Source organism: Benincasa hispida, chromosome 3 (assembly GCF_027475165.1).
Source record: "Benincasa hispida cultivar pf3 chromosome 3, pf3_genome.v1.1, whole genome shotgun sequence".
NCBI classification, from domain to species: domain Eukaryota; kingdom Viridiplantae; phylum Streptophyta; class Magnoliopsida; order Cucurbitales; family Cucurbitaceae; genus Benincasa; species Benincasa hispida.
This window is the reverse complement of record NC_143480.1, coordinates 55,121,464-55,137,658: the sequence shown is the minus strand read 5'-3', so window position 1 is coordinate 55,137,658 and position 16,195 is coordinate 55,121,464. Positions and strand designations below refer to the sequence as shown.

At 31.9% G+C, this 16,195-nt stretch overlaps 2 protein-coding genes across 2 annotated transcripts; both read right to left on the bottom strand.

Moving 5' to 3' along the window:
* Positions 1-2,210: 2,210 nt before the first annotated feature.
* Positions 2,211-3,652, bottom strand: LOC150037385 (zinc finger BED domain-containing protein RICESLEEPER 3-like). The gene is made up of 5 exons (XM_090311981.1): positions 3,119-3,652; positions 2,655-2,926; positions 2,486-2,580; positions 2,331-2,395; positions 2,211-2,246 (listed from the first exon to the last, which is right to left on the bottom strand). Exons 1-5 carry the CDS (start codon positions 3,650-3,652, stop codon positions 2,211-2,213), a joined length of 1,002 nt encoding a protein of 333 aa, XP_090168107.1.
* A 3,169-nt stretch (positions 3,653-6,821) lies between these two features.
* LOC120073604 (putative CCR4-associated factor 1 homolog 8) lies at positions 6,822-10,353 on the bottom strand. Its single transcript, XM_090311980.1, has 2 exons — positions 10,225-10,353; positions 6,822-7,412 (listed from the first exon to the last, which is right to left on the bottom strand). The coding sequence occupies exons 1-2, from the start codon at positions 10,351-10,353 to the stop codon at positions 6,822-6,824; spliced, it is 720 nt and encodes a 239-aa protein (XP_090168106.1).
* Positions 10,354-16,195: the final 5,842 nt, after the last annotated feature.

The window sequence follows — 16,195 nt, the reverse complement described above, 5'->3', positions numbered from 1 at the left end:
TGAGACACTTCTCCATTTTGTAGGTAAATCAATGCATAATTACTCTTCTCTATTTTGCAAGTTATTTTTTTCTCCTTTCACCATAACACGTCTAAAACAAGGTAATCTAGCACACAATCATAGATGTTAAGAACAATGTTGTAACACTTTTGCAGAATAATATAAATAGAGGTAGAGAACATGAACACAGTTGTAACATCGAAATTGGTAACCCAGTTCGGTAAAATACCATCTATGTCTGTGGGTAGTGTACCTAAGAAAGATAAATCCATTAATATAAAGTAAAGCAATTACAATGTTATACTTATCTGTAAAGACAAGACAATAACAATGATACATGCAAAGCTCTACTTCTTGAATGATGCTTAGACACCTTCTAAATACGAGACTTCCTTTAATACACCTCAGGATCCTCCTAAGTATGAGTACATTAGTAGATTAACACTTAGGCTCTGCCTTGAAAGAACATGATAGCAGAAGCAATTTGGATAAAAAAAATATTCTAACTACACTAATTTCATAGATTAAGCATGCTTGTTCACAAAAAAATATGGGTTTCAGAACAGTACCTTTGTAGCTCAAAATTCTCTCTCTCCACTTGATGATTTTGATCACAAACATGTCGTGCACCAATGCTAGAGTCTTCCCTGCTATTCTCTGGCCTTAGAACAGATTGTGGGATCCAAATTTGTGATGAATTTCAAGGAATTTTGGAATTTGGGTGTTCTTGATTGGAAAATATTTGAGAGAGAAATTTTGCATTAATTCACCATGGAAATCCTTCTTAATCTCATCTTCTTTTCTTCTATTTATAGAAGAAGCTATGAATGATAGGATTAACAACAAATTGACAAAAAATTTGCCAATTTGTTTGGTGAAATTTAGGTGGCAAAATGTGGGTTTAGAAAGTGTTTAAGCAAGAAGATTAGTAAAAAAATCCAACTAAATTCACTAACCATTTTAAATTGAATTTCTAAAATCCACTTTGAATTTAAAATTAATTCAAACAAAACAAGTTTAAATATTTAATTAAACCTTTTAATTAAATAATAATTAATTAACATTTTAATTAATTAAATATTTTAATTAATTTTACATAATTTAATATAAATATTAAATTAATATTTTCACACTTAATCCCGACTTCTCTCAAAAATAACATTTAAATAGAATTTAATATTTCCAAGCTTCTTATTATTTAATTCATAATTAAATGATTAAATGACTTTTGATTTAAGTATATCATATATAACCAACCCTTATTCCTTTAATTGAATTTGAACGTTTCAAATTCGCTCATCACACTGCTCTAAGATTTAACCCGATATGAGCTAGTTTGGGGACCTAATTGACCTATAGATCATGAGCTCCAACGATCTGAGTTTAACCGACTAAACTCTTTAACCTAGTTAATCAACATTCGTTAACTATCGGGACACTGCACTAAAGCCCAATAATTGCACTCTCCTCACTATAGTTATATATTTCAATCCACTTGATATAACCTTGATCAGTAAGTCGATTCACAGATTGTTCATAATTACAATTGGGTTAAAATTACCATTTTACCCAAATAATTACTTTTTGTTCCTTAAGTTTCGATGATCATCTAATGAACAACTAGTCTGTTATCTAACCACCAAACTAGGTCCGTCTCAGGCCAGCGAGAGGGTAGGGCCCATTGTTCAAGACTAAAAGTTAGCACTTAATAAAACAACCTTTCTACTATCCCTAAAAGTAGATAGGAGCGAATTCCATCTCGTACCTAGACATGTCCACGGCCGGCCCCGCCCCCCTATACCATTCCCCGTCCATGCGAATTTTCCCGTGGGGAAAATTTTCTCGCCTTTGTCCTTTTTTTTTTAATCATACTTTTCTAGTGCAATTCTAAATGAAACAAAACATTTCTTATTGCAAATTTCAATAGAATATTATCAATTTTTCTATTAAAAACATTTCAAATTTCATAATCCATCAATTATTCTCATTAAAATTCAACATAAACTTAAGCAATAAAAACATCCATTCATAATCCATCAATAATTCTCATTAAAATTTTACTTAAACTTAAATAATAAAAATATCCATCAAAATTTTTTTAAAGAAAAGTTACAACATGACAACAACAACATATTTGTTTAAGACACAACACAACATGACAACATGACAACATGACAACATGACAATAACATAACCAAACCAAGCCGCCGTCAACGAGTTTCATCCAACTTTGTAAGAGATGATTCCTGAAAAATAACACAAATATTGTACATATTAATAAAATCAATATTAAATTAATAATAATAATAATACACGAACTTATAACTTACATCATCTGGATCTCGATCCTCAAAAACATTTTCCAAAACTTTAGCATCTATAGGAGTATGCTTATCTATTTAAGACATGTCAAAGAAAAATTAGATCTCAAATTGTAAATAATAAAAGTTTATTAAATAAACTAAACAATAATACTAATTCATACCTTCCGCCCATAACAATTCTTGAGTACACATCAAAACTTCCAATAAATTTTCATGAATTTGAGAACAATGTGGACCTACATGTCTACCACCAATACTAAATGCAAATTCAGAAGCAACAGTAGTGACGAGAACGACTAGAATATCTTTTGCAATTTGATACAAAACTACTTCACTCCATTCAACTTCCACCATTGCAAAATGTTAAAGTCATCCGACCGCGGTAGAAGAGACTCATCCAAATAATGATCCAACTCTGATTTGACATTATCAAGATCATTTTCAACATTATTAATAAATTCTTCAAACTTGAGATATCGATCTTTCCTATTAACAAGAGCATTTGAACTACTACTTCCATCTCGCCTTGAAGTTGAAGAAGTACTAATTGTAGATGTAGAACGTTGAGGTTCTTCTATTGTTCTTGAATTTGAACTATAAAACTTCATCAAATCACAACACAAGTCTCTAACAAGTTTAATTTCAACCGTATGATGAGATCCATAGATTTGAGGAAAATAAAACTGGATCAATCTCATCTTAAACCTAGGATCTAATACTGTAGCTATTGCCAATACACCATGAATCACACAAAATTATTTTTCAAAATTAGCAATCATTCTTGATGCCATTACTTGTACCTCCTCAATATCAGAGTTAAGCCACTTAGAAAGTTCTAACCTAATTTCACAAACTTCTTCAAAAAAGATATTGGAGGTTGGATAATTTGACCCAGAAAACAACTCAGACATCAAGTAAAATGGTTCTAATCTATCACACATTTCTTTTGCAAAATTCCAATCAGTATCTGAAGAAAGATAAGTGTATAGTGGTTCAAGTTGTTTTAGATGAGGAAATACATCCTTGTATTCCAAAGCAGTTTTGAGCATCACAAAGGTTGAATTCCATCTTGTAACACAATCAAGACATAGTTTTTTAGTGCATGGAATTTGTAATTGATGAGCCCCTTCTTCAAAATTTTCCTTCCTTTTTGCCGAAAGAGTCCTGAAATGAACAGTACCTCTAATCTTCTCTATACCATCCAAAATTACAGCCAAACCATCTTTCACTATCAAATTCAAAATATGTGCACAACAACGAATGTGGAACAAACTTCCATGCAACCACAGTGTCCTTAAATCTAACTTCCTTAATAAAATGTCAACCATTGCATCATTTGTTGAACAATAATCTAATGTTAAAGTGGATAATTTACGATTTATGTTCCAATAAAAAATTCACTCCATTAATGCTTCAGAAAGTAACTGTCCAGTATGTGGATGTGGCACGTGTACAAACCTAGTATAGTAGTATTATGTAATAATTTGTTAAAATGAAAACTACCAAATGAACAAAACAAAATACATAACAACATAAAAGATTTAAATTACCTTAAGAGTCTGCTTTGCAGGACCTAAGAATCATCAGTAAAATATGCGGTGATTACCATGTATTCTTTCTTCTGGCTAGATGCAGTCCACATGTCCGTAGTAAGAGCAACCCTACTTCTATTGTTTTCCAAAAACTTCATTGTTTTAATTCTCTCTTCTTCATAAATTTTTATTATATCTCTCCTTATCGTGGTTCTTGAAATCATCTTAAACAACGGTTGAACTGTAAAACCCGAACCTTAATTACTTTAAGTAAAAGTAAGAAATGAGATTTCTCCTAATGAGTTAAATGAAGCCATGTTTTAGGAGGGTTAGAGGATGGAAGCAAGAAGAAATAAGCTCTTGTGTAGCTAAGTGTAAACCCCGAATTCTAAGTTCCTAAACAATTATGTTTAGCCAAAGGAATGATATATTAAATATTTAATAAGTGAAAATTCATGTTATTTATAGAAGTTGTGGAGAAAGGAAAAGAAAAAAATATTAAATAAAGAAACTCACTTATTGGTTTGGCACGTGGCAGTTAATCCTTGAATTCGGGAAGCGGCAGGAAGATTAAAAGGAAGAGGAACTTCGAAAGTTTGGTTTCGGCAATCTACATTAACAAATTTAGTGAAATTGGTGTCATTTGAAAGCTGGGAGAATCTAGTTTTCAAGATTGTCTTACCAGAGGAAAATTGCAGAAGAAGAAGAACAGAAAGACTATTCTGCTGCTGCTTTGCCACTTAAAGAAACAAGTTGAGGGAAGCATAATTGAAGACCTATGTTAGTTTAGTACACATGTGTCTGTCTAGTGACTAGTATTCTTGATGGGACTCACTAGGTTGTATTATCTATGTATAAACAATGCTGCAAAACCCTGTAATGTAAATGTGTTAAGTTCTGATTTATTATGTATGTATTAAGGGTTTGAGCAAGGTTTAACAGGTAAGATAGGCAGTAAGTGCCAGCAAAAGAGTTGGGAACTGTTGCAGTCACCATTCCATCAAGGTTAGGAGGGTAATCTGGTACGGGGAGTGACATGAACACCACTCAAAAACTTTATAAACCCTTTGTGTTCAACCATATTTATTGGATATTCATGTAAAATTATAGCACAAGCAAGATCTCTTCTAGAAACTTCATAATCAAAGATGGTCGGGTTTAGGACTACTTTTCTTTCACTAGTTTTAGTGGGTCTCAAACATGATTGTCTAATGTCTCTTTGTCTCTGTAAGGGACAAATTTTGAAATGGTAATGTAAATGCTTTGTCCCATTTTTAGATTCCCCTCCAAACTTTTTTCAACAATAATTACATATTGCTCTCATGGTGTCATTAATTTTTTGTCTTTTATAATGATTCCATACAACTGACGTCAACCTATTACTTTTTAGTACATCCTCATTATTATTGGTATCTAATGTGATAAGCGTAGATCGATCATTACCACTAGAAATACTGTTTATTGGTGTTGATTCACTTATGTTCATAGATGTTGGAGTTGAACCACCTTGTTCTAACTCATTATTATTCGATAGAGTCATTTTCAAATTTTACCTACAAATAGTTAAATAGTAACATTCAAAGATCAAACATACCGAAAATTTCAGACATACAAAAAAAATCAAATTTGAATTTCTAACAGATCAGATTTCTAACCATTCAGAAATACCAACATTCAAAGATCAAACATACCAAAAATCGTACATGCATTCAGATGTATAACCATTCAGAAATACCAAAAATCAAACAAATAAAATAACTATAACTCATTAAAGTTGGGTTTGGTATGTATCACATTCATACTTGAAAATCATCTTTTATTATTCTTTAAAAGAAAAAAAACAGTTCAATCCAAATAACTTTTTTGCCCCTATTGATTCCTATGAACAAGGTTTTATAATAAAAAACTGTTTTGTGAAGCATGTCGAAATAAATCAGAATATGAATGGATTAAAAATTATTATTGTTCTCTTAGAACTATTAAAAAAAGTTATTGCCTCTAATGTGTAAGCCGCAAATGGTAGACAAGAATAGGAAAAATATCAATTTATATCTAAAGCTTTGGAGGTTGTATCAAATTTGAGACTTTAATTGATATAGCTCTTAAAATTTAAGGATATTAAATGATATTGGTCTAAAAAATATGTAAACGTTGTATAAAATTGGTTAAATCTAAGTTTAAGATCTCTGAGTATAGATACACTTTATTTAATTATTTGTCACAAAAAAGTCGGAGTTCCTATTTGGAAGAGAATTAACGTTTGCATTAATTACGCAGGGTTTGTGACATGGATTGAATTAAAATAAGCTCAGATTAAACTCTATTTCCCAACAACCCAATTAAAACTGTGATTAACATTTAATTAAATTCCACTTCTCTTCCAATAACAAATCCCAATTGATTAATACTAATCTTTAATCTCTATAGTCCTTTTTAGTGATTCAAACATAAAAAAAAGTTGGTGGAAGTCTAGTAAACCACCAAAGCATGTGAGTAAGTGGACGTAATTTGATCTTAAAATTTCTCTAATGGGTCATTAATGAATCACAAAATGAAACAAAATCTACAAATAATGGAGCAGAAAACTTTCTTTTTTTTATTACTTTGAATACAATCAATACAATGAGAGACCAACAACAACAAAATAAGAATGTTCTAATACACTAAACCTAAATCAATAGGCAACATAATAAGGAGTAAAGTGGGCTTATATATAGAATTTGACCAAATCTAATCATCTTTGGCTGACAGACCTTCATCTTCATCTCCATCTCCATGGATTCAAGGTTATTTGAAAAACCATACAAGAATCCATCACAAACCACTGAATCCATATCAAATCGATGCATCATCTCAAAATGCACAGAAGCTGTGAGTAAACTATCGGATCCAGCGTGATCCAATTCGTTTTTGATTAAGCAAATACCCTAGTCTTTGAAGCTCAAGTTCCCCATCTTCTAATCCTTCACAGAATCGAGCCATATGTTTTAAATACCTCATAATTCCCATTCACCACCACTGTCGCGAATTCCTCCATTGATTCTGGCAAGATGGTGATCAAACCCATCGCTTTGATCAGATACCCAATATCGTAGAGTCCATGGAAGGTGACCCATCTAAAAACCATATGCTTTCGGATGGTAGAGAGGAAATTTGAAGCGAATAATCTGATGGGCATTCCATCTTTCTTCAGTTTTTTTAAATAGATGACGTTCTGTTGTAGAAACGAAACAAAAGAAAAGCCTTGGGCGTCGACTTCCAAGTCGAAATCAGAGAAATTGAACTCCCATGTGCTGCCGATATGACCAGAATCATCACAAGCCATTATACCCAATTGAATCAGTTTCGTTTGGTTGACATTGAATCGAAAGCCGTCGTAAATGGCTTCTTCGATCAAACCCCATGGAGATTTTCTGATAAAACCAGCAAATTCTATGTCGATAGACAGAATTGAGTGAAATCGAAGGCATTCATCAAATTTGGAGATTTCGGAATCGAAATTCAAAGCCAAACATGTCGAATCAAAGGTTCTCTTCTCGGACGTGCTCGATTTCTTCTACCCATTTGCAAATGTTCTTCGTGAAATCAAATCGATATGAAATTGATGATGATATTTGTTTTCGAAAACTGAAACTTTTGGGTCTGATTGGGGGTTTTATAGAGTGTTTCATATATGGAAAAAAGATTTGGAAATCCTAATAGATGTAGGATTCCTTGGGTGATAAGGAAGTGCGATTTTGAATTTCCCGCTAAAAGAATAAGATCGTTTTCGATTCGGAAGAGGACATATTTGATTATGATATTTAGTTTAAAGTCGGAGCGTAATTATTTAACGGTAAAAAATTTATGGTCAAAGGAAATAGGTAATAATGATAAAGAATTAATTATTTGTATTTTTTTAAATATTATAATCACGTTTTTTTAAACTGTATCATATTAAAAAAAAATAGAAGATAAAACTAAAATTTTAATAAAATACAATATTGCACAAAAGATAAAAATCAAATTTTAATAAAATAAAAATTTGCACAAAAGATAAAACCTGGTTTGACTTAGTCCTATAATAACTTTGCCAAGATTCTTAAATTTAAAAGGTTCAGCTTTCTTTAATTATTTTTTAAATTATTTTCTCAATTGCATATCGTAGTTATATTTAATGATTTTTTTAACTCATAAAAAAAGTAGTTATTGGAGAGTTATAATAGTTTAGGATTAAAATTATTAGTATAAAAATTTTATGAATTAATTCAAATAAATGAAAATTTTATGGATTAAATTGATTCATAGGTTCACTTAAAATGATCCAAATCAACATGAATTTATTATTAATTTTAAGAAGTATGTATTTTTACTTATTTTACAATTAATACATTTTTTTTTAAGATTTTGTTTCATTAGTTTTTTTCTAGATTATTTATCTCAAACAACTCCGGATGTTTTTTAACATTTTAAAAAGGAAAGTTTCATAATATTGATTGAAATTGAGTTGTCAATCTTAATTCAATATATGAAAATAAGTAAATAAAAATTTTTCTTATTTTTTGAACAAAATTTTAAATAAATGACTTGAATAATCCGAACCAACTCAATCCAAATATTTTATGATTAGGTTGGGTTCATTATTTAATAAGAATTATTATTAGGGTGTTCAAAAAATCTGATGACCCGAAAAAATTGATCAACCCAATCAAAGTATTTTATGATTAAGTTGGATTCATTATTTAATAAGAATTATTACTATGGGTGTTCAAAAAATCTGATAACCCGAAAAAACCGCTCAACCCAACCCAACCCGTGCGGTTTGGGTTAGGTTATCAACTCATTGGGTTGGGTTAGGTTCAAATAAATGAAAATTTATGGGTTGGGTTGGTTTATGGGTTCACCTAATATAATCGAAACTAACCAAAACCAACCCAAATTTATTATTAACTTTAATATATATATATATATATATATTACTTATAACACAATTATTTGCACATATATTGATTTTATTTATTTAATTTCAATATTTTTTGAATAATTTATTCTTCAGCAACTCATAAAAGTAGTTTTTTGCACTTTAGAAAGAAAGTTTTCACTATATAAATTGAAATTTAGTTGTTCATCTTAATTCAATATATGAAAATAATTAAATTAGATTTTTACATATTTACATTTTACTTCTTTTTAGAACAAAAATTTAAATAAATGATCTGATTAATCAGAACCAACCCAACGCAAATATTTCATGGTTGGGTTGGGTTGGATTTATTTTTTAATAATGATTATTTGGGTTGAAAAAATTTATAACCCGAACAATTGGGTTAGGTCTAAAAAGTCTTTCAACCCAACCCAACCCATAACCATCTCTAATTATTAGATTGAAAAAACTTACAACCAAAAAATTGGTTTGGGTTTAAAATATGTTGGGTTGAGTCGGGTTAGGTTCATTATTTAATAAAGATTATTAGGGTTAAAGAAACTTACAACCCAAACTATTAGATTGAGTTTAATATATGTTTCAATCCAACTCACGAGCACCCCTAAAAATTATCATGAAAATAAACCTTACAAAATAAGGCTAAAAAAAACAGATGTCTAAAGTAGACTTGGACCCAATATCTACATGGACAACTAGTCATTGGCCAATTAGATTTAATGTTAACTTAATTTAGGATTAGAAAAACTTACATCCTAAACCTAAGAGGAAAATGGAAATCTTTGGTCATTCTACTTATAAATATTATAATTAATTTAACTTAATTTAATATAAATATTAAATTAATATTTTCACACTTAATCCCGACTTCTCTCAAAAACAACATTTACATAGAATTTAATATTTCCAAGCTCCTTATTGTTTAATACATAATTAAATGATTAAATGACTTTTGATTTAAGTATATCATATATAACCAATCCTTATTCCTTTAATTGAATTTGAACATTTCAAATTTGCTCATCACAGTGCTCTAAGGTTTAACCCGATATGAGCTAGTTGGGGGACCTAATTGACCTATAGATTATGAGCTCCAACGATTTGAGTTTAACCGACTAAACTCTTTAACCAAGTTAATCAACATTCGTTAACTATCGGGACACTCCACTAAAGCCCAATAATTGCACTCTCCTCACTATAGTTATATATTTCAGTCCACTTGATATAACCTTGATCAGTAAGTCGATTCACAGATTGTTCATAATTATAATAATAATAATAAGACATGTTATGAATTTGAGTAATAATTTTTAGAAGGAAAAAATAAAAAATATATATGCATTACCTATATATATATATATTAACAAGTATATCTATTGATTGTGTTGATAGATATTATATCTCATTACTTAAGGTTAACATATTTTAAAGCTTCCAGAAGAACTACTTGGGCCTTCATCAATGGGTCGAGCCCTTCAGCAACAGCATTTCGTTTGAGATTTTTTGATGTGGCAAATAGTAAAGATCCATGCGCTATCTTGTGTGAGCTATTGTATTTCTTCTTCTTCTTATGCATATCTCTTTCAATCAGACGTCAGGTGAAACTAGAGAGAGTGAGATAGAGAGAAAGTATAAGACATGGCTGAGAGTTTGTAGAGCTTTGTAATTCTTCAGAGAGAGTGAACTGTGTTTTGTATGTCACTCTGATTTGCTGATCAATACAAGTAAAGAAGAAACGCTTGTAACAGCGAATGTAGATCTCTCGTTGACATCGAACCACTATAAACTCTGGTGCATTTTCTCAAATTGGTATCAGATCTCCAGTGTCTCAGTAACCTGATCCTAAAGAAGAGTGATTCTGATCATTCTGATGGCAGCTAAGTTCTGCATTGAGCGATTTGATGGGAAAGGTAATTTTAGCCAATGGAAGAAGAAGATGAATGCATTGTTGGCCAACTGAAGGTGGCGAAGGCACATGATCATAAAGCTACCTTTCCTGCTACCATTAACGAAGAAGAAATTGTTGAGATAAAGGAGATAACCTTTAACACAATCATTTTGTACTTACCTGATAATGTCCTTCGACAATGAATGATGCTAAGACTGTAGTCTAGGTATGTACTCAACTAGATGCAATTTATCTTACAAAATCGCTGACGAATAAACTCTATGTTAAAAGAGAGATTCTTTGGGTATAAAATGGGTCCAAGTAGGGGTGTTCAAAAAACCCGATGATCCGAAAAAACCGATGAACTAAACCCAACTCGCGTAATTTGGGTTGGGTTGGGTTCAAATAAATGAAAATTTTATGAGTTTGGTTGGTTCAAAGATTCATTTAATATAACCCAAACCAACCCAAATCAACCCGAATATATTATTACCTTTAAAATATGTTTTTTTTATTACTTATAACACAATTATTTATATATATATTTATTTTAATTTTATTTAATTTCAAAAAAATTTTAATAATTTATTCTTCAACAACTTTTAAAAGTAATTTCTTTGCATTTTAGAAAGAAAGTTTTCACTATTTAAATTGAAATTGAGTTGTTAATCTTAATTCAATATATGAAAATAATTAAATAAGTTTTTTTACATATTTACGTTATGCTTCTTTTTAGAACAAAATTTTAAACAAATGATCCGATTAGCCTGAACCAACCCAACCCAAATATTTCATGGTTGGGTTGGGTTGGGTTGGGTTCATTTTTTAATAAGGGTTATTTAGGTTGAAGAAATTTATAATCTGAACAATTGGGTTGGGTCTAAAAAGTCTTTCAACCCAACCCAATCCAATCCATGAACAACCCTAGGTCCAAGTAAATACTTAGAGCAAAACCTGGATAATTTAATTGGGTTCTTCTAAACCTAAGTAACATTAGTGAAACTATGTCGGATGAAAATAAGGCTATTATATTGCTAAACTCCCTCCCTAAGTCATTTAATGAAATTAAGATAGCTATAAAATATGGAAGGGATAGCTTAAATATGGATATATCCTGAATGCTCTTAGGTCTAGAGATCTTGAACTGAAAAAGGGTAAAGGGAAAGAGAGTGAAACTCTTATGGTTAGGAGTAGAATTGATAAATCAGAAAAGAAGAATAAGAAAAACAGCAATTGTGGGAGATCTAAATCTTAAGGTAAAGTTAAAAAGTGTTATCGTTGTCACAAGGAAAGCTATATTAGGTGTAACTATTTTGAGTTGAGAAATAAAAGGAAAAATGAACCAGAAAGGGAAGAGGAAACTCATAATACAATATAACTGAGAATTATGAAACTTCTGAAGTGTAAATGTGTTGTGTAAATGTGTTTAAATTCTGGTTGTTCATTTCATATGACTCCAAATGGGCACTGGTTCCAAAACTTTGAACAGATTGATGGTGGAAAAGTTCTTCTAGGAAGCCATCAAGAGTGTAGTATCAAGGAAACTGGGACCATCCTAGTCAAAATGTTCGAAAATCAAGTCGACGAACTCGATTTTGTCAGGTATGTTCCAGATTTAAAGAGAAGTCTTCTTTCTCTTGGATTGTTTGATAAGTCTGATTACATGTGTAAACTTAAAAATGGAACTCTAAAGATTGTAAATGAAGTTAGGGTGAAAGTGAAAGGTGAGCTAAAAAATGGCTTATATGTCATGGAAGGAAGCACAATAGTTGGAACATTAGCAACTGCATCAGCGAAGGAACAACAAAAAGCAAGAATCTAGCACCATAGGCTTACTCATGTAAGTGAGCTAGGTCTGAGACATCTCAGTCAGCAGGGACTCTTGGGAAAATCTTCACTTGGAACTCTTTGCATGTGTGAACATTGCATATATGGCAAAACTATTGGGGTTGGTACCCCAAATATCGTGGGTTTCGTAGTTTGTAAATTTGTATATGAATTATATATTTAATAAGATAAGATCTTATTTTATTTGACATTTAGATTGCATTAACCAATCCAATAAACTAAGATCCAAGGTTATTTTATGTAACTTAAACATGTATGTGGTTGACATACAAGTAGAGCTTGTTTAAGTAATAACCTAAATCATATGTAGTATATTGATAAGGTTAGGTACCTTATCCTGATGACAATACGAATATGACTCATTCTGTAATTGTTACGGTAGTTGTAAAGTGTTATAAACGATGCGATCCTAATCGTCCATGTTGAGACATGCGAGTGGGGGAATCTTATACAAAGAATTTGTACAAGAACAAACTGCGAAATGGTTAGTCTCTCTCTTTATAACGTCGTTACTTGAAAAAATTGATATTTCACTAGGATGACTATAGGTGCCTTTGAACTCATTTACAAGGAGATCCATGAGCGAAAGCGGATCGTCCAAATTCCATTTTGATTGAAAACAAACATTTACAGTAAACACAAATAGATTATGCATTTTAATAAAAATTACAACATGCTTTTTAAACTAGAAAAATGGTTCAAGTGATTATACCTTTGAAGAACACTTCTTCTCACGAAACCCTCGAACTTTCACGAACTCCTCGAACAGTCACGAACTCCTCGAATAGCAACAAAACTCAAACCAAAAGTGTGAAGACACTACCACAGGGAGTCCTCGATATTCTCAGGGTGAGAACCCAGAAGTGATGGGCTCTAACCATTTTGGTTAGAAGGGAGTTTGAGAGTTTGGAGGAGGAAGACAATTGAGGAAGAAGCACTATCGTATAGAGAAGCTTCTTAATCACTTAGGCTATCGTATAGTCTCTCTTAATCATGTATGCCTCTCTTGGAAAAATAAAATCTTATTTTTTATTTATACCATTTGCCACAAAAACCATTTAACCACCCACTAAGGTGGTTGGAGAGAATAAAGGGATTAATTATCCAACATAATAAATAATATAAATAAATATGATAACCAACTTATCATATTATATTTATAATCTATATTTTTAATATTGCATCATATACAATATAAATTGTAATTCTTTTTCTCTATTTTATGACATTTAATATAAATCATATTTATATTAAATTTAGCAACTATGAATCTCATTCATAGAAAATATATTTGAATCACATTCAAATATTTATTCCTCCAATTAAACTATAATGTATCAAATACATTATGTCAATTATATCATATATAATTGAATTAATTTAATTATATCATATATAATTAAATTCCCTCTTATTAATTTGAACAATTCAAATTAACCCAAAAACTTATTCTCAACTAAATCCTTTTGAGCTACCAAGGGGATCTTATAGACCAGTAGCTTAAAGCTCTAACGGTACGTGAATAGTTAATTAAATTCTTTAATTATATTATCCACCATTCATTAACTGTCGAATACTCCACTAAAGACCGATAGCTACACTCTTCGCACTACAGATATATTTGTGTCCGTTAGATATAACCAATCAACAGTACGATGATCCTTCACAAATTACTCACAAGTACAGTTGGGCCAAATTACAGTTTTGCCCCTGTAGTTACATCTAACTCTTTAAATATCACTGATTCCTCTAATGAACAATAGATCATAGTCCCACTATGACTAATCCCTCATAGTCCAAGAGAGGGTGTGGTGCCACATTGTTCAAGACCCGAAATCAGCCCTTAAGGGAGAAATGTATCTACTTACCCCTACTTCAGGGAATGAGTGAATTCCATCTTGTGTAGCTGAGTTTCTAGCTTCTCAATCAGAGGAATCCCCAAAATGGTAGGCTTGTTGAGTCGGCGATCTGGTCACTCTCACCCATACAAATCAAAGGACCCCCTTTATATGTAGAAGTTCACAACTCACTCAGGATTAAGGTCATGTTACCTATGGTCATCCTAGTAAAATGAAAGTCTCTATTATGAATGATGTTATATAATGAGACTAAATATTTCATGGTCCGGTCTTGTACAAACTTCTTTGTATAGAATATCTTGCTCACATGTCTAATACATGAATGATCAGAATCAGATCATTTGTAGCACTTTACAACATTTATAACATCTACAAAGTGGGTCATACTCGTAGTATTACCAGGATAAGATACCCAACCTTATCCATATACTACAGACCATTTAGGTTATGACTTAAACATGATCCACCTGTATGTCTCCACATACATGTTTATGTTATGACGATAACCTTGGCTGTTAGTTTATTGGTTTGCGGTTATGCAACTAAAATATCATATATTTCATAGACAAAGTGAATAAAATATCAAATGTTATTAATCACATACAATTTTGTTCGTACAAGGTTTACAAACTATAGTACCCTACGAAATTTAAGGCATCAACCTCAACAATCTCCCACTTGTCCTAAAGCTAATGAGGTATACAAGATAATGAAATACAAGTACACAAAATAATAAACTAAGGCATAACACGTCCAGTATAAGATCTTCCACTTGCCCTAGTCCAGCCGTGGTCTGTCCCATAGACCCATACTTTGCAGGTGACCCTCAAAAACTATAGTCGTAAGAGCCTGCGTAAACGGATCAGCAACGTTGTGCTCCGAAGCTATCTTCGTGACAATCACGCCCCCTTGATGCAAAATCTCTCAAAGAAGATGATACTTTCGCTCTATGTGCTTGTCGCGCTTATGACTCCTAGGCTCACGTGAATTAGCCACAGCACCACTATTATCACAATAAAGTGTGATGGGCTTTGACATGTCTGGAACAACTTCCAGATCAGTCAGAAATTTCCTGAGCCATACGGCCTCCTTAGCAGCTTCACAAGCATCTACATACTCAGCCTCTATGGTGGAGTCCATGATACACCCCTGCTTGGTGCTTCGCCATACTATAGCCCCTCCGTTAAGAGTGAACACTGATCCTGAAGTGGATTTTCGAGAATCCCTAACAATCTGAAAATCAGAGTCTGTGTATCCTGTAAGGATCAAATTCTTATAACCATACACAAGCATGTAGTTCCTCATTCTCCGTAGATACTTGAGGATGTTCTTAACGGTTGTCCAGTGATCATATCCTAGATTAGATTGATATCTACTATCCTCACTACATACAAATGTCAGGCTAGTACATAACATCGCCTACATTAAACTGCCCACGGCAGATGCATAGGGAACCCGTCTCATATCCTCAACTTCTTGAGGTGTCTTAGGACACTATTCCTTAGACAAAGTAACTCCGTGCCTAAAAGGCAATAGGCCCCTCTTGAAGTTATGCATCGAATATTTGATCAACATCTCGTCAATATACGATGCCTGAGACAGTGCTAGCATTTTGTTCTTTTGATCTTTGAAAATCTGAATACCTGATGACATGCAGATATGCATGTCCTCTTAGTCCTTTTTCTTAGAATTATGAAGGTTGTTAGGCAGAAATTGCGTCGATCATGCTAGGAATTCATTAGAAAAAGAGTTTGCGTCGATCAGCATGTTGAATCTCAGCTAACTCATTACTGCGTTAATTATGTGTTCAATGTTCTATTTTT

Coding starts and splice junctions, on each gene's coding strand:
- LOC150037385 (XM_090311981.1), bottom strand. CDS start 3,652: ATGGTTGACATTTTATTAAGGAAGTTAGATTTAAGGACACTGTGGTTG. Junction 2,581..2,654: donor TGGAAGTTGAATGGAGTGAA/GTAGTTTTGTAT, acceptor ATTTGCATTTAG/TATTGGTGGTAGACATGTAG. Junction 2,396..2,485: donor AGAATTGTTATGGGCGGAAG/GTATGAATTAGT, acceptor TGTCTTAAATAG/ATAAGCATACTCCTATAGAT.
- LOC120073604 (XM_090311980.1), bottom strand. CDS start 10,353: ATGCATAAGAAGAAGAAGAAATACAATAGCTCACACAAGATAGCGCAT. Junction 7,413..10,224: donor ACCCATTGATGAAGGCCCAA/GTAGTTCTTCTG, acceptor GCAAATGGGTAG/AAGAAATCGAGCACGTCCGA.